Below are 23,307 nucleotides of genomic sequence, written 5' to 3' on the forward strand. Positions count from 1 at the left end.
CTGGGGCTAACAATTAATGGGGGTGTGCGGCCCCCCCACAGTCCCTGGGACCGCCACCTCTCTGAGGCTAATTTTGAAGTATATGCAGGGGACCACGCACCCCCCGCAACCCTGGAGACTCCCACCTCCCGGGGCAAACATTTAATTTAATACAGGGGGTTGTGCACCCGCCCCCACAGCCCCAGGAACCGCCACCTCTCTAGGGCTAAAGGTGAATTATATGCGAGGCAGCCCCACGGTCCTCCTGCAGCTCCAGGGACCGCCACCTCCCCAGTGCAAACATTTCATTTAATGCAGGGAGGCCGCACCCCACCGCATCCCCAGGGACCGCCACCTGCCCATGGGCCCCACTCATGGAGCAGTAGATGGTCCTAGGGACCGCATCCCTCTGGGCCGGCTCCTGCTATGTCTGGGGGTGCCTACACCTGGGACATAGCTGTTTGTTCTGACTTAGCGGGAGCTTTGACAGCTCCTGCCAAGTCAGAGGAAACACTCTGGTTCCAGCAAGTGAGACCTGTCAAACAGCTGCATAGATGCTGGCAGGAAAACAGAGGAAACTATTGCTCTCACAGAGAGGAAGCCGTATCTTTAGCAGCTCCCTCTCTTTGACAGCAGTGCCAGCTCCCGCAGGAGGTAGTGAGCCGGCTGGGAACGCGGGGCCGCTGAGGCTCCCCGCGGTCTCGTTGCACACTGGGGTCCCTGGAGGGCACCCAGGAGAGATGGCCAGACCCGGGGATGCGGTCCCCAGGGCCAAATTCAGCCCGGGATGGGGGCAGCATAGCCCCCACTCCCCTATTTAATAGTGGTGGGCCTTGGAGAATGGGGTACCCGGGGCCAAAATCGGCCAGGGAGGAAGGCTGCGTGGCCCCCCCCCAAAAAAATATTTTGAGGCTGGAACCAGAAAGATAGGGTCCCTGGGGCCGAGATTGGTCTGGGGAGGGGGTCTGCGTGGCCACCGCATCCCCCCAAATATAAAATGTTTAGCCTGTGCCCTAGAGGATGGGGCCCCTGGGGCTGACATTGGCAAAGGGGGGGGGGGAGCCATGCAGCCCTCCTCCCCAAAAATATTTTTAAAATTATAGTGCCAGGCCCCGGGGAATGCGTTGCCTGGGGCCAATATCGTCCTTGGAGGGGCTTTTCTTGGAATTATAGTACACATTTTACCAACGAGACAGCACTTACTAACTAGCCAATAGAAAGTGCTCTAGTTGGATGGGCATTTTGTGTAAACTGTGGGCTCTTTTAGGATAAACAAGCAGGTGAACGTATGTTCTGGCCATGATGTTCATTTCAGAGAAATTAAACCTGAATAGGAAGCACTTACAAGTATGAACATAGCGGTGCCTCAGTTGAAGCCCGCCCTTTGGAAAGGACAAATGATCCTAACTCCTGGGCTTGGCGAAGGCAAAGCAAGTGTGCTTACTTAACAATTCCATATTTAAGAATGATCTGAAATCCTTTGTGGAGGTAAAGGCATCTTTCATCTATTGTAGCGCAATCAGACACTTTCACACCCAATCTCACACCCACATAGTCCTCTCACACCCAGCTAGACACTCTCATAGTCACTATCACACCCAAAGACACCCTCTAACACCCAGAGAGACAGGCTCTACGGCCAGCTCCTGCTGTGCATGGCCAAAGGTAGTGCGCAGCGTGGTATTGAGTGGATGGGAGTGTTGGCCGAAGGGACTGGCCGCAGGGCCTGCGTGGGGTTGGGTGGTTATAGGAGGTTGGCTGCAGGGCCTGTTGGCCTGCAGCCAACTCCTGCCATGCACGGCCGAAGGCTGTTCGCGGAGGTGGTTGGATTAACGAAAAGTAATGAAAATTACTTACAGTTTAAAAAAACAGAGAATTCACGGCCTAAGATACCTATAACTCGTGCCCTCGCCATGCACTGCTAATTACCCCACATATTACACCACTCATGAGAACTTTTATAACATCAATTAAAATATTATTGAAACATTAGAAGTCATATTATTGAAGAGGAAACTGTGCATGGCGAGGCGCCTGTAATATTTACCTTTGGCCGCGCACTATAGTTACTTGAAATAACTCTATAACTGCTGAATTTCAGTGGTTTTGTACAAGTGAAACCTGAACCTTTAACCCTTGTTTTTTAAATTACTTTCTAAGGTTTTTTAAAAATTCTATTTCCTAACTGTAATGTCCCTGCACCCTTTGTTTGTTTCAGTGAATATATATATATATATATATATATGTGTGTGTATATGTATATATATATGTTTATAACTATTTATATGTGTGTACCTAGATAGATCTTATTTTGCATGTAATCTCATGTGTATCTCTTTTTTACCACTAACTCTAACACAATGCCCACTTTTCCCTTCCTTTTCTTACTTTTTGAGGTACATTTTTTAAAATATGTATTTTTTTAGATTTCCTTATTTAGTAATCTGAATACTACATGCCCTTAATATATGTGTAATAATTAAACTTACTACTTGTTTTCTTGTCTGTGATGTAATGTACCTTGTGATGTAGTGATATCCGATATAAGGGCTATAAATGCTGTAGTATGTAGAGACTTCTGATATGCAGTGTTCTGGATCTGTAGTTGTGGGCACCTACAGATAATGGATGTGGTTCACCCATGTCTTTGCTTTGCTGAGCTTTGTCGGGGATCTACAACAGTTAAGCAGGATGAAGGGGTTCAGGATAAACTTGAGAGTGGCTGCCTTATTCATATTTTGCTTAAAATCTTTTTCTATCACAATGTATTTTGGGCTTTTTCTTCTAATATTTTCTTAGCCACAAGATGTTTTACCTGTGTCTAGACCGAAGGCAACAATTTTTGCATATGTGTATGGGATAATTGGAAGATGAAAAGAAGTAGTTTTGTTGTATGTTATGTTTTTTGCATCCGTTTGGCCGGCCCAATAATGGTCAAAATAACTCCGGCCCTGCAGCTGTCTTGAAGTCAGACATACAATGAAGCTACCATAAAACTCCACTTTGACGGTCATGTTAAGGTTCGGTTGTTCATGAATTTAACATAAAGTTATCCAATTTATGGAATCCATGATTGTGATGGACAATTTGAAGAATTATGGCACACCATCAAGCCTGGGTCTGCTGTATCATAGCAAGCATTGCCACAGAGTTGTACCATTAATACCGATCAATCAGGGAACAGACTAGACACATGAAACAGGTTCACACAACTTGAACAAAACAAATCTTACTCAAGAGAGCTTGAACATGTACATGCTGAAATCAGTGAAGTGACTACATAAGAACACTCTCCTCTGCCTTGTGTATTTAAAAACTCCAAGTGACTATCCCCTGTTGGCACCTTCTTCCTTCCACTGTTCTCTTTGCTGTCGTTTTTTTCTTTCATTTGTTCCTAAATTCTACTATGCATCCAGCACAAATTGAAGATTTGACTTCTGCAAAATTGGAATAATAACTATAATGAAACAAACAATGATCAGTTTTTTCCAAATATGTTCTTTATGCATTTGTAGGAAATTCTCCCTTTCTGCAGGGTCACCCTAGATTTTTCGAATTTTATTGGACCCTATTTTTTTGCTGGTTGTAGAACCCTGTGCTTTGTGCAGTTCCATAGGAAACAATGGCTTACATTATTACATTTAAAAATACTAATTTTGGTTATAAAACAGCTAGAAAAGCAATTAAGCAACTGTTTGTAATAGTTATTAAAATCATATTCATTGGTGTAGTCAGATTTTTTATAAATATTAAGGAATGGGTGCTTTTAGAAAGTTACCATTTTCTTTCCTAAAGCCTTGGAGGCCTGCTTGTATTTGTTCTCCAAATTCTTCCAGTCATTAAATAGCATTTAAATTGGTGTGAATGGGTGTGAAATGCCTCCAAGGAGTAAACAATAGGCTGACCTAAATTAACAGAGATTACCCCTCTGAAACTGACAGAATATGCCGGGTGGGGCTGCATGTGTCATTTTTGACATTGTAGTGTCAAAATCTGCTTGTATGTCAAATTCTGCATGACAGGTCTACTGAAGTTTTACATACAATACGTAGGCCACAGTTCAAAGAGGCCTTCCCTGTCACAGTCACTGGTAGCTGACACCTGGACTGGGTCCTTCCTTCAACCACCCCACTCCCCCCTTATCAGGGAGGCAATCTGGGCCTCATTTTGACATTAGAGTGTCAAATCCTGCTTGACACGTCTGCTGGGGTTTTACATGCAACACTTGGGGTGCACTTCAAATGGTGAAAACAGGATGCCAAAACAATTGTATATACACAATCTGGTTGCTAGAAAACTCTGCTTTGTTCTAGCAGACGTTTGTCTCTAGGTTTATTGTGGGTACAGTGACTGCCCCAAAACAGGATTTTAGTGTTAGATGGGGGAGAAAACTAGGATCACCATAGTACACTTCCCACTCATAACCTAGCCCTCAGAGCCCAAGTTTGGTTTGGCCGACGACTTCTGCCATCTTGAAAATGCCCGAGGTTGATAGTGTTGGCCCCGGGAGCTTTTACCCGATTGGTTAGGGCAAGTCTAGGGGTCATTCTCACCCACAGCTCATGCCGGCCATAAATGTACCATCTCCATACATCCACTTCAGGAGACTCCTGGACTTGAGGAAGATCAGAAGAGGACCGAACCTGCTGTCTGCGACCTGAGAAGAGCCCTGTAAGGGCTGGATCGACTCCCTCCTGGACCCAGGGCAACGAAGTGGACTCCAAGGATCATAAGGCGGACCTCTTATCAAAGCTACAAGGACACAGCAAGCTACAAGAGGCCTTTTCGCAACTTTCCGGCTGATCAGTGGCAACTGCACCTGGACTAGACCCTCCTGTTTGGCCTCTGCCTACACCCAGTAATTCCTGCCCAGAGGGCAAAAGCCAAGGTCCTTGGTGGGGTGGGCGAGGGGGTGCATTAGTGATGGACTGCTGTGGTGGATTGGGACTTAAAGGACTAAATTCAGAAGGTAAGATCTTTGTTCAGAACAAACCTGAATGGTGCATGTGACCCGCTCTCCATCACGGGTAGTTTCAATTGCAGCTAGGTCCCACTCTACTGCGACAACTGACTATTATTGGCACATTATGCTTCTATTCCTACTTAAAACGTTAAAGATTCAGGTCTCCATTTCCCTTTATTATATATTTGTAATTTTGATGTCATTTGGTTTATTAACTTTTACACTATTTGTCTAATTTGTTTTCTAATTTATTGTGTTGCATTTCAACGTTAGTACTCTTTTGGTACTGTATAAGTACTTTATACATTATCCTAATTAAAGCTGTCCACTCTGTGCCATAACCACAAGGGGGTAAGCTCAGATTAATTTAGCGACTCAAGGGTTCACCTACCCGGCTAATTATCAGATTTCTTATAGCCTTCATTCATAACTAACACATCAGTGAATTGTATGGGTACCGTCCTGCCCAGCGCCCATTTCTTGTCTACATTGAAATCACAGCTATCCGTCTTGCAGTTCTTGTTGCCTAACAGTATCCATTTCCAGACCCCCTACTTTCCTCTTGCAGCGGTGCTTTTTCTTTTGTGTCAAATAACCTCTGTGTGCTCAGCTAATGAAAGCATGTTTCATATTGTTATTTCCCCGTATGGTCCAACATTAGGTGGCATGTCATTGGAGATGCTTGAATGTGATAGGGCTCTTCCAGCGTCATAGTCTCCCATACCATGCATGCCATGTAGGGACCACTATTTGTTTCCATAATCTAGCAGTTGTGAGATGGGCTATCAATAAAAACTGGTATATTACAAGATAAGTGTCCTTTTCCACCTCCTCCCAGCCATGAGGTCACATGCCCAGCACTGTAAACTCTGGCTGTTATTCCAGTTCAACACAGTGGTCTAACTTTAATGTGTTTTTCTTTCTGCAGAAGTACTTTGATGTGCTAATTTGAAGCACAATGTCAGTTGAGGTACTAAAATAAGCCAGCAAGGCTCAACGCACATCTCATGTATAGATATGCCAAAATACCGATACTTTAACTTTGCTTCATAAATAATACTGGAATCTGCAGGGGGCCTAGCAGAAATTTGTTGGTGGAAATCAGTTATTTATTACGTTTTTAAGATTTTCTTTTGTTAGTCCACAGAAACGGTTAGTAAAACGATTTGAGATTTAAAAAAATGTGAAAAGTTTCAAAGCACAGGATAAAACTGAATAGAAATGCTTAAACAGAAACTTAGGAGTATTTTTAGCTTTTTCTTCTCCTGTTTTCTGCATGTGATCTAAAGATTGTGACAATTTGCATCATGATTTGCGCTATCATTCAGATTTATTATGCATTATGTTGTGCAGACGTCTGCACACAAAGGCAATTTTATCACCAAGTCTTTTGTGGTGATATCTTTTGGTATAGTGATATATCAGTAACCACTGAAACTTAGTTGGTGTGTAGTATTTCTGAGACATAGGATGTTTGCTTGATTCTGCAGTGAGGTTTATCCCACATTAAATAAATCACCTTGAACAGTTAGCGTCACCATGGTCTTAGTCACATGGTTGACAGGTTTCTTCAGTACAATGCATACAGCAGTGCGAAAAAAGGCATCATCACACCTAAAGTGACTGGACACTGGATGATGTGCAGAGCAGTCAAGTACGTTTCTTTTAAGAATTAGGTGCACACCAAAGCCTTTGGGATTGGGAGCCGAAACAGTGAAGTTTAATTTGGGGTGAGCATTTATTATATGCCTTAACCCTGGCATAACACTTTGCATTAAGCATGCACTTAATTCTAATTGGCAAATTTGGAGCATGTACCAGGCTCCTCTGTTAGGGCGGAGGAGCGTTGCTGCACCCCACCAGCAGCAGCAGCTGCAAACCTTTTACTACAAAATGATTATAAACTGTGTTTATTATTGTTTTGTATTAAAAAGGAGCGGGGCATTGGGGATGACCATCACTGAGGGGGAGTGCTTAGCACTCCCCCTCATTGTGCATGATGTTTGTCCGGCTGTCTCGGGCCGGCCAAACACACATGCGCACTGTGCTTTCTCCAGCCCGGTACTGTGTGCCGGGCTGGAAAGAGCAGGCAGAGGCTTCCAGTCTCTCTGGTAGTGCCCTGGCTGGGCGCTCCCAGCCAATCCTAATGCTGCTCTGAGCAGCGTCAGGATTGGCCGCAGGGCAGTCTGGGAGCCTGTGCCTGCAGCAGAGGAGGGGCGCAGTGGTTGCGGCGACAACTATGATCCAGGTAGGTGTTTTTAAAAAAAAAAAAATCTCCACCCCCTTCCCGCGTGCTGTCCCACCCCTTAAAAGTACCGCGAGCCGCTCCTGGCATGTACTGCAGTAGTGTTTGCTGCATTCTGTGGCACTAGAGTAGGAAGGCATTGGGAGTTGATAAAGGTTGATATTTTCAACGCTTCATAATTGTAATCGTTTGATAAGCAAAGGAAAACCATTGATGCTGCTATTTGGGGAACAGAAGCAGTTCTCTCACTAATTGTCGATGACGAAGAAAGGGGAAACGATATGCCTTCTGAGCATTGAGAAGTCTTGAAATTAATTATTTAGTTGTGGATAGACAGGTGCACTCACTTGTTTGTGAATAGGTGTAATGTTTAGTATGCCACTTTTCCTATGATGTGTAATGTTTCCTGCGTATTCAGACCACAAACCTCTGGTTTGTGCCTTTTCATGCAGAAACTGAGAGGCCTTACTAGTGTGGCAAGTTAGGTGAAAAAAGTTGAAAATTTTAGTTTTTAGGTTAAATATTTGCAGGTGTGAGTTAAGAAAATGTAGTTGACTGCCTGGCAAAGGTGCCTTTGGTGGAGAATGGTAGAAAGGATTTGACAAAGATGGACACACAAGTGCCAATAAGTGGTAAAGAATGGCATGCAGTGTGCAGCCAGTGATAATGTTTTGGTGGTTAGGAAACTTGCTATTGTTCCTGGTGGATATTTCTTGTGGTCATTGAGTATTTAGGATTGAATGTTATGAAGCAGAAGGCATAGCTATGCCAGAGAGGTCTCTGCCTGAGATAGTTGGTTATCACATTGTTATGTTTTGTTATATGTATTTGTAAAGCGCACTATCACCCGCGAGGCTATTCTAGTGCTGAGCAGGTCTGTGTGCATAGCTCTGCCTATGGTAGGTTGGTTAATTGATACCGGATCTCCAGTTTCTTGGGAAATTCAAGAAAAGAGAGGAGGCTCTGATGTGGAGTGAGAGGTGGTGCCATGCATCAGGAGCAATGTAAGAGGAGGCCCGTCCTCCTGATCTGGTTCTGTCTATGCGCGGGATGTGTGCGACTAGGGGTCCTGCTTTGCAGAGATATCTGGGTGGTTTGTGGAACGAGATGCAACTGTTCGGGTAAGTGGGCCCAAGTTGTGTACCCTCTTAAATGTGTGTAAGAGGAGTTTGAATTGAGTGCATTTGTGTATCAGGAGCCGGTGTAGTTTCCTGGGGTGTGGCGGTGATGTGAGTTCTGTGTGGGAGATGGAGGTCTGGGAGATGAGATCTAGCTGCCAAGTTCAGAATGATTTGTAGTCTTTTAGTAAGTTGCTTGGTAATCCCAGACTAGAGGGTGATCTCATAGTACCAAATTGGTAGTGACTAGGGCATGAGTGTCAGTTTTTCTAGTGTTTTCTGGGGCAACTCATTAGGTGAGTTGTACTAGAATTTTTGGAGAGAGTGTCTATGAAAGTGGTCATTGCAATCTTGAAGAGGGTTTTCGTAGATAAATGCTTTTCAAAGGTTTTAGCTAAGGAAAATGAATGGAATAAGTGAGATTCAAGGAATTTCTGGCAAGTGTGGCGATATAGTGTCTATGTTTGCCATTGTATTACATCGTGCCAGTTATCAGGAGGAGAAATAAATTGCATGATGAAGCACGGTGTTCAGTTAGGGCAGGCAGTAGAATTAATGTTGAAGAGGCCTTGTGGTGCCCCGCAACTCATCTTCTTAAAACTATAGGTACACAGTGGAAGATGCACTGCTGGCTTCATGTCAGATAAGTAGGATTTGAGCCAATTGTTAGCCGTGTTGGTTATGCCGACTGCCCTCAGCCAGTCCAAAATGATGTAATAAGAGACCGTATTGAACACGGCTGAAAGGTCCAGAGTAACTGCTGTTCTTTTTCCTGTATTCGAGTTGGATTTGACAAATCCTGCCACCACTAATAGGGGCGCCTCGGTGCTGAAGCCACCACGAGAGTGCATATGTTTTCCAACTGTCTCCTTCAAGTGCTCCTCTCTCCCCTGCTCGTGTTTTCTCTCTCATCTGTGTGCTTTTCCCGCCCACCCTCCTCGCAGCTCTTTTTCATTTCATTTTGTATGTTTTCCAGCTGTATGCTTTGTGTGATTTTCTTCCCCCGCCAAGGTCCATGCCTCTTCCTCCACGAGCTTTTCTTCTTCCTGTCATTTGTGTTTCTCTCCCTCGACCTGCACTCCGTCTCTCTCTCGCCTCCTTCCTCCCACACCCACTCTTCGGTTACTTCCCCACACCTGCCCCCAGCACCGGCTGGGATTTTTTTAATCAGCGCTTTTGCACTAAAAAACCTTTTTTTTTTTATCCCAGTGCCTCCCGCTAGTTTATGTTGGTAAATAGAACATTAAACTAAATGGGGCCCTCATAATTAGATTTGTGCGCTCATGCGTTTAGTGGAATCACGCAACTGCCAGCACTCCATGTTATTTTATATTTTGACGGTGAGTTTAGCGTCCTGACGCAATTTAGCTCTGCAAAAAGCATAGGCAGAACCCGTTGGTTTTGCCAATGCTTATCGAGTTTACTGGTTATTGTTTAATTTTCATTTTTGTGGTTTTCATTGGATTGGGCATTTGATTTGTGTTCTTATAGTTTTGCTGTTATTTAAAAGCTATATAAGCTGTCCATTTGCTTTCTTTTCCATCAATGAATATGTAAGGAATGTCCCATTGTATGAAAAGCCTTAACCAAAACCAGTAATTGGATACTAATGGTCATTTCTTAAATAAGGTTCCTGCGTTGCATGTCTCCTATACAGGTGGATGCCCGAAACATTGATGGCAGCACCCCACTCTGTGATGCCTGTGCTTCTGGCAGTCTGGAATGTGTGCAGCTCCTTCTTGCTAATGGAGCCAAAGTGAACCCTCCTCTCTTCACAGCCTCACCACTCCATGAAGCCTGCATGAGTGGTGAGCATTCCATACTTCGTGTCTGAAAGTATGACTTCATCTCACATATTGCAACTTATTCTAAGGAAGTCGTTCTTATACAGCAGGACAAAGGGCAGATGTTGACCTATACTGCCTGAGTTGTATCAGAAAACAAAAGCCAAGTGTAACCCTAGAAAATGTGACAACATAATGCTCAAACTAGCCACTCAATTGAAAAACAAAAGATGCCAACACACCAAGCAAACACAAGTATAACACAAAATATGTTAATGCATTTTTCTGAATAGACTGTAATTCTTTTTTTTAAATGGTACTATTGTGTTTGTGATTTGCAAGCAAAACATATTGAGAAATGCTATGCTATTGGACTAGTATTATTTAGGAAAAAGTTTTTTTATTTTATTAATATGATGTTTTTTCACTTTGTAATAACCAAGGCCTTTTACTCTTCTAACGCTGTTATGGAATTAAGTCATTCTGCAACACTGGCAGACTTTCTGCATTTCTAAATGCACTTCATGATTATTGAATTGCTCTGTAAATCACGATTGGGATTCTAAATTGGGGGAATGCATATTTAGTATGACTCAGGGCAATTTAAATGTATGCAAAGCTTTGTAAATCGGGCCCGATGGTTTTACTGTAGTAAAATCGAGCAGTTAACAATGGATTTCAGGTAAAGTTGGAGGGTTTGATTATGCTGGTTTAAGTCTTATAGGCACTATTGCAAACTAATGTCTGTGACAGAACCCCACAAGATGTGTGTCTGGTGTTTGTGGTCGGTCCATGGCTCCGCATCCTGTGAGAAGTGTGCCCTTATGCAGCCGAAGGAAATCCAGGACGGTGAAGCCAAGCTGTACGTCTCCAAGCACTGCAGGAAGTTGCTTAAGGCTTGCTCCCGCTCGAAATCAAGGACACAGAATTGCCAGGCTGCTGGAACCTGTCCCACGACAGGTCATCATTGCGGTCCAAGTCTTCGGGTAAGTCCAAATCTAAAAAGAAGCATAAGAAGTTCGAGTGAGTCTCTTCTCAGTCAAGTTACTCTCTGCCTGAGACTTTGCAAAGACGTCAAGATGCCCCACGGTCTTGCTCCTGGTCTTCTACCAAAGAACCGTTGTAGCTGATTCCAATGCACACTGAAATCCTGGGTCTGCAGGCGATGCTACAGTAGATTGAGGCTTTTTAAGAAGCCATTCTCCGCATCTTCGGCACTCTACCGGCTTCCTCTGGCACGCCCTGGGGACCGATGGATCTGCAGCGTCCTTCAGTTTGGTTACTGTCGGAGGATCAACTGTCAGCTCTGTCTGTACCTTCTGAATACACTTTGTATTCAGCTTTGGCTCTGGAGGGACTCCACAACAGATACCACGATCCAAGGCCAGTTACTAGCATGTTGAAGCCAGCACCAGCGCTGCAGGAGAACATTGATCTTATTGTTCTCTCCGACTCCAAACCACATCTGCCTCGACCTTGGCAGAAACGTTATTCTGGTCTCAAATCCTACACATTCGTGTAGTGTGTTATGTTCCTTGCTGGAATGCTCGTGATGCTGACTTGGGGAGATTCCACGTTCTAGTACGTGCAGTCTCCTGAAGTCAGTTGAGCCTTAGCTTGTCCCTGAACGGACCTGTTCTTTCCGTCCCTACTTTCAAATAAAGGAATTGTACCTACTTGGCCTGTGAGCAGTCTTCACTTCAATTTGGCGACGAGGGAGCCGGCTTTATCGAACCTTCAACATCTGTGTCGTCGTTCTCCTCTCTTTGACGCTTCACCGCCTTGTCTGCCCTTGGCTGCTGCCTTGGGGGCTGCCGACATGGGACGGGACGTTCTTGTAATTATATTTGTTATATATTTTTTATATATTTAAATCCTTCCTCCGTGTTTTTTTTTTGTTGTTGTTCGTGCCCTGCCCGGCCGTTGGTGTAAGCGCGTGCAGAGCGGCGCGAGCAGAGCAGCGCGAGCGTCCTCTGTTCAACGGACGTGTACGCGCAATGCGTGTCTCCTGGGCAACGTACCCCCAGGGACACTGACTCCGCTTCCTCTGCGTGTCTCCTTAGCTATGGGCACGCTAAGGAGACTAACACCGCTTCCGCTAGCGTCTTCAAGGAGACAGAGACGCTAGCCAGACTAACACCGCTTCCGCTAGCGTCTCCAAGGAGACGAAGACGCTAGCCTTTTAATATTAATAAGAAAAGAAAAAGGACTTGGAGAAAATAATTAAAAAAAAAAGAAAAAGCAGGAAGGAGGGAAGAAAGAAGACAATTAAGAAGGCAATTTTTGTATTTTTGTAAGACAACATTGTTTTTTTCTAATGTGAAGGTTTTTACTCTTGAACAGGAACAGGTCCGAGAAGGGAAGAATACTTTTCAAGTTAATTAGTATTATTGAGTGGCACTTGGAGTCATTGTGTGTACCTTATAATTAGCCACTGACATGGCACAGGCCAATTTTACAATTGTTCCCCCGCAGGCATTTTGGGCTATGGGCAATTCACCACCTATCAAGTGGCAAGAATGGAAAGACTATTTTTTTAATTATTTAGGTGCCATTGATGTGGATAACAAGATGCCTGCAGAACAGAAAAAGAGGATCCTGTTGCATTCCTTGGGTCCTATGGGTCTAAAACCATTTAATAAGATGCCCAAAAAACACCATAAGCGGCGATATTTGTGTTTTTAATGCCGCGATGCTAGATCTCGAAAAGTATTTTGCTCCAAAAGTATGTATGGGAATTGTCCGTTATAAGTTTTTCCAATGGAAACAAGAAAAAAATGAGCTAGTGGATGACTACGTTGCGGACTTAAAGAAACTTGCTCTGGACTGTAGATTTGGGACAATTCATGACGAACTTATTAGGGATCAAGTAGTCATGCATTGCTGTAATCAATCTATTCAAGAAAGACTTTGGATAAATGGTGACTCTCCTCTGGAAGAAATCTTAGCTATTGTAAGGAAAGCAGAGTTCTCTGAAAGATTTTTATCCAAACTAAAATCTACAGGGAAAAGTGTGGACGGCATTTACAAAGTGATTAACCGCAAACCTGGAAAAAGCTTACAGAGTGGGGAAACTGATTTCTTTTTTACAGATGCGATAACAAAGATCATTTGGCTCACTCCAAGTTGTGCCCAGCGTTAAAATTGAAATGCAACAAATGTGGAATTGTGGGCCATTTTGCTAAAGTATGTAAAAGTAAAAAGAAAATAGCTAAGTGTATTTATGAAGGTGATTATACAGCAAAAAGGAGGAGGAGAAAACAACGGATTCCAGGGTATTGGATGAGGATAAGAGTTTCATCCTTAATATAATGGAGGTAAACACTAAGGAAAAACCAATATGTAACATGGAAATTGGTGGAGTACCAGTTACAATGTATGCTGACTCTGGCTCACCATTCACAATCGTGAATGAGGATGTGTGGAACAAGTCCTTTGTGGATAAAATTGGCAAGCAACTTGCTCCGCCGGATATTCAACCAGAAAGCTACACAGGAGAAAAGATAGACCTGTTAGGTTTTAGATGGTTGGCATTCTCATTGAAGAACAGGAGTGCCAGAGGAAAATTATATGTAGCTAAAAGAGGGCCGTCTGTTCTAGGTTGGAAGGATCAAGGACAGTTGCAAATGATCCTGGATCCTAACGGTAAAGAAAAGGTTTTAATGGTGAATGATGAATGCTCTTTGACCTCTGTGATGGAAGCTACGTTTTCCAAAGTTTTTCACAAGGGTTTGGGGAAACTTACCGGTTTCGAGCACAAGATCATATTAAAGAAGGAAGCTCTACCAAAAATTCATAAGGTCAGAACTGTGCCGATCATGATCAGAGAAGAGGTCTTCAAGTAGCTGGACCAATTAATTTTAATAGATGTGATTGAGCCAATTGAAAGTTCAGAATGGATTTCGCCTGTAGTAATAGCTCGGCGCAGTAACGGAAAAATCAGTTTATGTGTAGACTTAAGATACTTAAATAATAATATCCTGATTGATCGGTTTCCTCTACCCAAGATTACGGAAATGGTTTCTAGTCTTGAGGGAGCGTGTTGGTTTTCTACTATTGACTTGTTGTCTGTGTATCATCAGATTCCCTTATCTGAGGACTCCAAAAGATTAACAGCCTTCATCACACCCTTTGGATGCTTCCAATACAAGAGGATGCCCTTCGGCCTTGCGTCTGCAGCAGCTGTTTTTCAACGTCTAATGCACAAACTTTTTGGGAAAGTCAAAGGGGTTATGTGCTTCCAAGATGACATTTTAATTTTTGGGAAGGATAAGTGCATGCATGATGAGCGGTTGGAACATGTGTTGGAAGTTTTGGGCGATAAGGGGTTAACAGTGGAACTAAGTAAGTGCAAATTTGCGAAAAGGATTGTGGAGTATTTGGGACATGAGATAAGTGGTGAGGGTGTTAGACCTAAGACCTCTTTGGTGAATGCTATAATCGGGGTGTCACCTCCTATGTATAAGGATGGGGTAAGATCTTTTTTGGGCATGGCTGAGTTTTGTGCAAAATTTATTCCGAACTTTGCCAGTAAGGTTTACAATTTAAGATCTTTGCTCAAAAAGAACTCTCCATTCGCGTGGAGTGAAGCATGTAATCAGGAGTTTGAGAGAGTTAAAAAGGAGTTAAGCAAGGCTGCATGTTTAGAAAGTTTTGACCCTAAGTTAGATACTTTTGTTACCACAGATACAAGTAATAAAGGCTTAGGTGCTGTTTTGTCTCAAAAGGATTGTAATGGTAAGGAAAGGATTATACTTTTTGCTTCCAGATCGTTGTCTCCTTCAGAAGAGAAATACTCTGTTATAGAGAAGGAAGCCTTAGCCTGTGCTTGGGCTTTAGAGCACTTCCGTGCATTCGTGTGAGGAAAAGACATAACCATTCGCTGTGACCACAAACCTTTAATTAAACTTCTTACAAGTGAAGGAAGTGTACTGGCTTCTGCTAGAATATTAAGGTTGTCTATGCGTTTAAAGGATTACACTTATCGTATTGTGTATGTACCAGGCAATAGTAATGTAATGGCGGATTGCCTTTCTAGGTTACCTAATTTGCTGGAAAGATATGTTGATGACCCTTGGTATGAATGGAGTGTGGCCCTTATACATGATTCTGGCAGCCCTGCACTTAATGAAGATAGTTGGAGGAAGGAAATGCAGGTAGACGCTAGTTTACAGTCCGTCTTAAAATTAGTTTTAGATGGATGGCCTAAGAAGGATCTAATACCTGAACAATGCAGAAGTTTTTGGGAGGTTAGGAACGAACTCTCTGTTGTGAACAGTGTTCTTTGGAGAGGTGATAAAATACTTCCCCCATCCGGTATAAGGGAGGTGATTTTAGAATTATGTCATGAGGGACATTTTGGCATTGTTAGAACTAAGTCTGTGATTAAAGAGCTGTTCTGGTGGCCTGGTGTTGATAGATCGGTGGAAAGATTTGTCAGAACCTGTCATATATGTTCTTCGGCTGACAAGAGTTTGTGTACCCTTAGACCACCTATGCAGCAAGCGTTCATTCCCAGACAACCATGGGAATATGTTGCTATTGATCTCTTAGGTCCGGTGGGCAACTCTCAAGAGTTTGTAATAGTCCTTATTGATTTGTTTTCCAAATGGCCAGAAGTTGGCATTTTAGAAAAAGCAGACACTGTAAGCGTGTTGGAGTTTTTGGATAAGGTTTTCCTTGCAGAAGGCACCCCTTCTAAATTGTTGAGTGATAATGGTGTACAGTTTATGTCAGATGCTGCAAAAAAATATTTTAGGAGAGTGGGAATTGAACATAAAACCACTTCTCTGTACAATCCCAGTGGAAATGGCGCAGTAGAAAGGTTCAATAGAGTCATTAAAGGTATAAATCAGAGTGCTATGAATGGTGGAGAGGATTGGCATATTGCCATCTTTAAAGCTGTGTGGGCGTATAGGATAACTGAGAATGTTACTACTGGTCTCAGCCCTTTCATTATTATGAGGGGAAGAAGCCCGAGAAGCAAACATAACCCTGCTTGGTTGATCAAGACTGGTATCCAACACTGGTCAGTGGAGAATGTAAGGGATTGTTTGAATAAGTCTCTTGAGAAATCGAAGTCTTATTAGGACAAGCTCCATCATGTCAAGTCTGTTGATATCAATATTGGAGATTTGGTTAGAGTTAAGAAACCCTATAAAGTTAAGAGGGGTGAGAGCCAGTACTTTAATCCTGAACGTGTTATGGAAGTTTTGCATAACGCCGTAAAACTGAGTGATGGTAAGGTGTGGAATCTTAAGCGCGTTGTCTTACTTAGGAACGGAGAGGAATTTGGATGTGGTGGAGTTCACACTAACAGTAAGGAGTGTGAGAAGGGAAAGGCTGAATGGTTGGAAGATGAGGTTATGAGTCACAATGTGTTTAATAAGAAAGCGTCTCCACACGTACTTGGTGATTGTGTTTTGTGTGAGGAGGAAGATGTGATGAGTGATTCGGTTGCCGAGTCAGAGAATGGGAGTGTAAGTTTATCCGGTTGTGTACAACAGTGTGATTCTGTAGAAAGGAAAAGGAAAGTGACACCTCCTGGTTGGTTGAAGGATTACGTGTTAGGATACTTAGCTGACGTTTCTGATTTTCATGTTTAAGATTTTTCTATTGTTCTGTTAATTATTTTTTTTTCCTTTCTTTGTTTTTATTTTTTTTGTTCCTTATTTTCTTGTTGTAAGAAAAGAAGGGGGATATGTAGTGTGTTATGTTCCTTGCTGGAATGCTCGTGATGCTGACTTGGGGAGATTCCACGTTCTAGTACGTGCAGTCTCCTGAAGTCAGTTGAGCCTTAGCTTGTCCCTGAACGGACCTGTTCTTTCCGTCCCTACTTTCAAATAAAGGAATTGTACCTACTTGGCCTGCAAGCAGTCTTCACTTCAATTTGGTCCCAATATATTTTGGCTCTGATAAGACAGTGCCTTTGTCTAGGAGCCATCCCCAGTCCTCCAACAACTGTTCAGATGAGACTCTGACCGGAGCCAGTCAGCTTTTGGTGATGATGATGATGATGAAGGGGGTGGTGAGAATGAGTTCTTCCCTAATATGATGATGATAATTTTTATCTCGACTTAAAAGAGGCCAGTGGGCTGGACACTTTCCCAGACACAGGGCTGGCTTCTCTCCTGGCTCTTCAACGGAAGAGTCTGCTTTATTCGCTACATCATTAAACTAGCGGCAGAAGTTTTGTATCTGGAGATGCCTTCTTTTGAGGTAACAACCAGTATCTTTGTGGAAGTGTTACAACCAGGTCAGTTCTCATCTGTACCCCTACTGCAATCCAACAAGACCCTGACCGACACCCTCGTGGGCACTTGGGCAAAATTCTGCTCCTACCCACCTGTAAACAGATAGGTGGCCATTTGTCACTAACTCGCAATGGGTGACCCTGGCTTCTTAATGTTGCACCCTACTCTGGAGAGCCTAGCAGTAGTGTCCTCCACTGGAAGGTTTAACCCCAATTCTTTTCCTACCATCCCTCTGGACAGAGAGTAATAAAGGATAGAGGCATTTGAGAAGAGGATGTTTTCTTCCAGTAGCCTCTTCATTATATCAGTCAACCCCAGCAGTTTGTTGGAAATTTATTCCCAGGACTTATGGGACTCGGTCGCTGAGATCTTACAAGAAATCCCAGAGGAATTTTACCCAAATCCCACAGACCACTCAATATGGCCAGGATGTGGCCAAGTATGTCACCTGGTCAAGCCTAGACACTAACTGTTTAGGCAGAGTGGTTGGCACAACTGTGGTGCTCTGGGTGGATGAGATCTACAGACCTTTCTGGTGCATTCAGGCGTCACTGATTGGATATGCCTTTGGACGGGTCTTGCATCTTTGGCCAGAAGGCTGTCTCTGACCTCAAGCGCTTCATAAAAAGTAGAGCTTCTTCATACTCCCTCGGTCTTTCCCCAAATGCAAGGCAGTATCCCGAACAATTTTGCACCTCTCAAGGCATCACTAGTGGTTCCGCTTTCAGACAGTGTCAAGGCCCACCACCCCAACAATGGGCACTTCAGTCCTTTTAAGCTCTGGGTAGGGGATCCGGCAGAATGCAGCCGGGCCTTCAATGACACCTAACTTCCTAGCAGCCTCCAAGCCACTTTAGATTGCGCTTAGCAGCAAAGGACTGCCCTGTGGGAGGAAGAATCAGTCATTTTTTCCATGATTGGTAAGCAATAATATCCGACAGTTGGGTCCTGCAGATAGTCCATTGTGGCTACGCACTGCCATTCATTTCCAGCCCACTGCATCTTCCATCCACATCAAAGCGGCTTTTGGAGGACTTTTTGTCCAGTTTGCTACTACTTTGTGAAAGAAGCAATAGAGAGGGTTGTGAAACTCAGTATTACTGCCACTATTTCCTAGTGCTGAAAAAAGGCAGATGCATTCACCCTGTTTTAGATCTTTGTTGACCACTCCGTTTCTTCCTGCAGAAGAACAAATTCAAGATGCTCACTCTGGAACTAGGTTACTTCTGCCCTGTATCGCAGAGACTGGATGGTAGCGATGGACTTGCAGGACGCCTATTTCAGTATTCCTGTACTGCTCCTTTCAGCCTCATCAGTACCTCTTCGGTATTCACATAGTTGATGGCAGTGGTCGCAGCACACATTTGGGGGTTTGGGTACCAGTCTTCCCCTACCCCAACAACTGGCTGTTGAAGACAGGCTCGCCACAGTCAGTCATTGACCACCTTCAGATGATAAGTTTCCTTACGTTGCCGGGGTTCATAATTGGTGTGCCAATGTCACACTTGACTCCTTCGCAGAGGCTCCCCTTCATCACAGCCATCCTGGATAAGGTTTCCCTCTGGATTACCAAGTTCATGACATTCAGGCTGTGATTCTAGTATGTCAGCCTCAGTCCTGAGTCTCAGTGGGGGTGGCGCTGAGGCTTCTTGGCCTATTGGCCTTTTGCATCCTGCTCATCGACTGTGCTGCATGGCACATGTGGTCATCCAGGTTCTGGAGGAGGCTGCACAAGCTCTGCAATGGTGGCTACTAGACCGCAATTGAAACAGTGGCAGACCCTTCTCCCTGCCCTGTCAGTAGCTGACGGTGGTCCCTGCTGGGTTTGGGCAGTCATTTGAGGGAAGAGGTGAACAGAGGGCTATGATGGTAAGCCTCCTCCACATCACTGGAGTTTTGGGTCATCCACTTAGCGTTAAAAGCCTTCTTGCTGTGCGTCAAGGGAAGGCTGGTTCAGGTCCTCATGGACAGCACCACAGTTGTGTGGTACTGCAACAAGCAGGACGAGCTCCAGTCCTAGACTATGTGCCATTCTTCCCTGTGCCTCTGAATCTTGTTGGATTGTCAGGGCTTCTCCTTCATTATACACCACCTAGTAGGATCCTTAAATGTCAGAACAGATGAACTCAGCTAGTGACGCCTAGCAGATCACAAATGGCAGTTACACTTGGTGGTGGTGCAAGTGTCTTCCAGCAGTGGGAAGAACCCTGGCTTTATCTGTTCGCCACATCAGAGAACATGCAGTGGCAACACTTGGGCTCTCAGTCTGAGACACATTCTGCTTAGAGTGGAACATGGGACCACTGTGTGCCTTTCTGCTGCTACCTCCCCAACCTGAGTTCTAAAGAAGATTAACAGTGGCTAGACCCAAGTCATCTATCTTCCTCCGAAATACACCCAGAGAGTGTTGTATCTCCTATCAGGCTGCTGCTTTGGGAGTACCTTCTGTTGCAGCAGGAGGACTGGGTCCTCCACCCTGAACTGCGCAATCTACATCGCTATGCACGGAGATTGAGTAGTGGCAGTTGAGTGCAGTCAGTCTGCCTCCTGAAGTAGTAGATATCATCCTGGCAGCCAGAGTCTCTTACTTTAGATGTTGGAACACGTTTGTGGCTTGGTGAGGCACCCACACCACAGATTTGTTGCAGGCCAAACTTTCAGATGTGTTACTGTTTGTTTTGTCTTTCGCCCAGCAAGGACTTCCAGCGGCACAGTTAAAGGTTATCCGTCAGCCCTGGCTGACCAGTGACATCGTTATTGAAAGAGTTTGTCAATATTTTCATCCTCTCACCATCATGCAGTTTTTTCTACAGGGTAGTATGCTTATTACTTTTGATTTGGGACTGTTTGCAGCATTTTGGTTTGCACTTTGTACAGAGCTACGCATTGTACACACAGTGCTTTTTTTCTAAACCATTATTCTCTCTGTAAATGCGCCACCTGTTTTTTCTAGAGTCTTCAGATGATCCTCATAATCAATGGAAAAACTGGGTTGATGCTTTTGAAACAAATCAGGAGCCATTGGAGCTCTGAGTTTCAGACCGAAGAGGAAGAAATGGTTAGTACTGCATTCTTCGGGGTTTGAGGGCAAAACTGCACTTAAACATAGTGCTGATTCAAATAATAACACAAGTAAAGGTTTAGACAAATACCAAATTGTAGTGAAAATGTTGGAAAACATTTTGATGTGATGCCCATTTTGATTTTAACACAGCATATGTTGTTCAAGAATTTTACACTGAAACTGAGAGTGTAAATTCCTACACTTCAGCATTTAGAAGACTTATAGCAGATTGTCAGTTTGGAGAGTACGGTCATCAATTGGATAGAGACCATCTTGTAAGCCACTGTTGGGACAAAGGTATACAGAATTAATTTTTTCCATGGGGGATCAATTATTTTAAGAAGAATTCACACAGCAAGGAGAATAGAAAGGTCCCAGTTGTGTGTGAAGTAATTGGATGAGAAAAATAAGGTGGAATCAGTTGGAGCGGTAGAGACGAAAAATGACAAGTCATCAAAGAATACCAACAGAATTAATACATTTTTTAAGCAGGAGAATATTTGTTTCCGTTGTGGTTATCCGATACATGTGAGAGGAGATAGTTGATGTCCTGCACAAAATGTCTCTTGCTGGACATGTATTAAAGTAGGACATTATACCAAAGTGTGTCAAAATTCCAATCAACCTGCAGAGAGAGTTAATGTTGTGGAAGATAAGTGCATGTGGTGTTGGTGATGATGATGATGTGAAAGAGTGTGTGGATTCATATGTGGAACCAGAATTACCTTGATTACCAAAGAGCTGTTTGAAGAAACATGAAGAGATAGAAGGGTAAAACAGCAGTTAGAGCTCCAGCATTGAGCGGTGGGGCTAATTTGAGAACGTTTTGAAGTTTTGAGGTTAGCAAATTCAAGGGAAGAAATACCTGGCAGTGAAAGTACTAGGCATACATGGTTGGTATCACCAAGTTTTATTTGGCAAGCTGTTGAGACCAGGGACAAAGGAGCAAGTTTTGGTTGTTCAGAAAGGTTTGTTAGCCAAATTCTCTAGAGTTTTCGATGATCGTCTGGGTAGAATCACTGGTTTCAAACATAAAATCAGAATCAAAGACAGAGCCATACCTGTTAAGCACAAACTAGGAACTGTGCCTTTTAGCATAAGGAATGATTTAGAAACTCATCTTAATATGTTATGTGAAGAGGGTATTATTGAACCCATTGAATTCTCACTGTGGCTTTCTTCACTGGTTGTGCATCAAAAGAGGTCAGAGGAACTCAGGATAAGTGTTGATCTTAGAAGTGTCAACCGTAAGTTGTGGATTGATTCACATCCTTTGCCTAAGATATGTGAAATCTTGAAGATGTTAAGTGGAGCTTGTTGATTTTCCAAACCAGATCTGGTGGCAGCTTATTGTCAGATGGAAATTGAAACCAGGATCTCAACATTTCGTAGTTTTTGTATCTCCATTTGGAAGGTATCAGTACATCAGAATGTCTTTTGAGCAAGTGTCTATGGCTTTGGTATTCCAAAGAACAATAGATCAGATGTTGAAGCATATCAAGGGAGCGATAGTATTTCAAGATGATGTGTTGGCTTTTATTTCTAGTAGGGAGGAACACGACAGAGTGTTAGCACAGGTGTTAATCAGCATTCAGGAAAGAGGGGTTGTGCTACCCAAGGATGAATGTGAATTTTTCAAAAATATCTAGGACATGTAGTGTCAAAAGATGGCATTTCACCACAACCAGGTTTAGTTGAGTGAATCAAGAACGCTCAGCAAGCCAAAGATAGAACTAATATAATGTCATTTTTAGGAACTTGTAAATTGTATTTAATATTTTTTGCCTGAATCTGCATAAAATATAGAGTGTTAAAGGAATATGTTACGGAAAGATGTTGAGTTTGTTTGGAATCAGGATTGTGAGAAGGCGTTTCAATGGGTTAAATAAGAACTCATTGATGCTTGAGATCTTAAGGCTTACAATCCTTCTTTAACTTGTACTAGCTCGATTGATGAAATAATGTAGGGTTAGGTGCTGCTTTGACTCAGAAAAGTGGCACTGTTATCTACACAGTGCGTTTTGCTTCCAGAGTTTTGAAGGGGTTGGAGATGGCATATTTGATCATTTAAAGGGAATAGCTTTGTTGTGTATGGGCGATAGAGAAGTTCAAAGCATATTTATGGGCTAAGAAGTTTACGATTGTTACAGATCACAAAACACTGATTTCCATGCTCAATGGGAGAAATGCGAAAAGCTATGCTCTACGGATTGCTCTAATATCTTCTAGGATTTTACAATACCAATTTGACATATTACAGATCAAAGAGGGAAAAATATTTTTCCGGATATTCCATGGGAGATGCAGAGGGAAGTGTGATAGATGATGAGGCGGTTAAAGAAGAGTTGGAATTGTGTTTCATTGCCACCATAAATCAGATGTTGTTTTTACAGGAGGTAGTGAGGTTGTATGTGATATATGACCAAGAAAGGGACAGCTGATGGAGATGGTATAACCTTTTTGTAAAGTTGGTGACCAGTTTACTGTAGAGGATGGGTTACTTTTACAAGCTGACATGTTGGTTCCTCCAGAGATGTTGAGGAGGGATCTTATCAAGTGTGATCATGAGGGACATTTGGATGCTACATTGACTAAACATAGATTGTGGTCACATTATTGGCATCTTCAATGGATAAAGAAGCCGTTGAGGTAGGTAAGAATTGTTATTTGCATGCCAATAGTGAGAAAGGTATTGTCACAAGAGTGCCACCAATAACATCTGTAGAATTACTAATCAAGCAGTGGGAAAAATTGGTATTGGTTTGTTGGGTCCATTAATGCCTTAGATGTAAGGCATACATATGCAGTTGTTTAAATGGACTACTATTTTAAGTGGCATGAAGTTAGGTTTATGGCTGAAATGATTAAAAGAAGTATCATTGAATTTCTTAAAGTTTTTTT

General features: G+C 43.2%; 1 protein-coding gene across 2 annotated transcripts in view; it reads left to right on the forward strand.

Annotated features, from left to right (window-relative positions):
- The window catches only part of ASB13 (ankyrin repeat and SOCS box containing 13), a 93,284-nt gene that overhangs the window by 39,792 nt on the left and 30,185 nt on the right, over nucleotides 1-23,307 (forward strand). For both annotated transcript variants that reach the window (XM_069229297.1, XM_069229298.1), the window contains exon 3: nucleotides 9,963-10,113. In XM_069229297.1, the coding sequence (XP_069085398.1) occupies nucleotides 9,963-10,113 (151 nt within the window). The remainder of the gene's footprint in view (nucleotides 1-9,962; nucleotides 10,114-23,307) is intronic.

This window comes from Pleurodeles waltl, chromosome 4_1 (genome assembly GCF_031143425.1).
Source record: "Pleurodeles waltl isolate 20211129_DDA chromosome 4_1, aPleWal1.hap1.20221129, whole genome shotgun sequence".
Lineage (NCBI taxonomy): Eukaryota > Metazoa > Chordata > Amphibia > Caudata > Salamandridae > Pleurodeles > Pleurodeles waltl.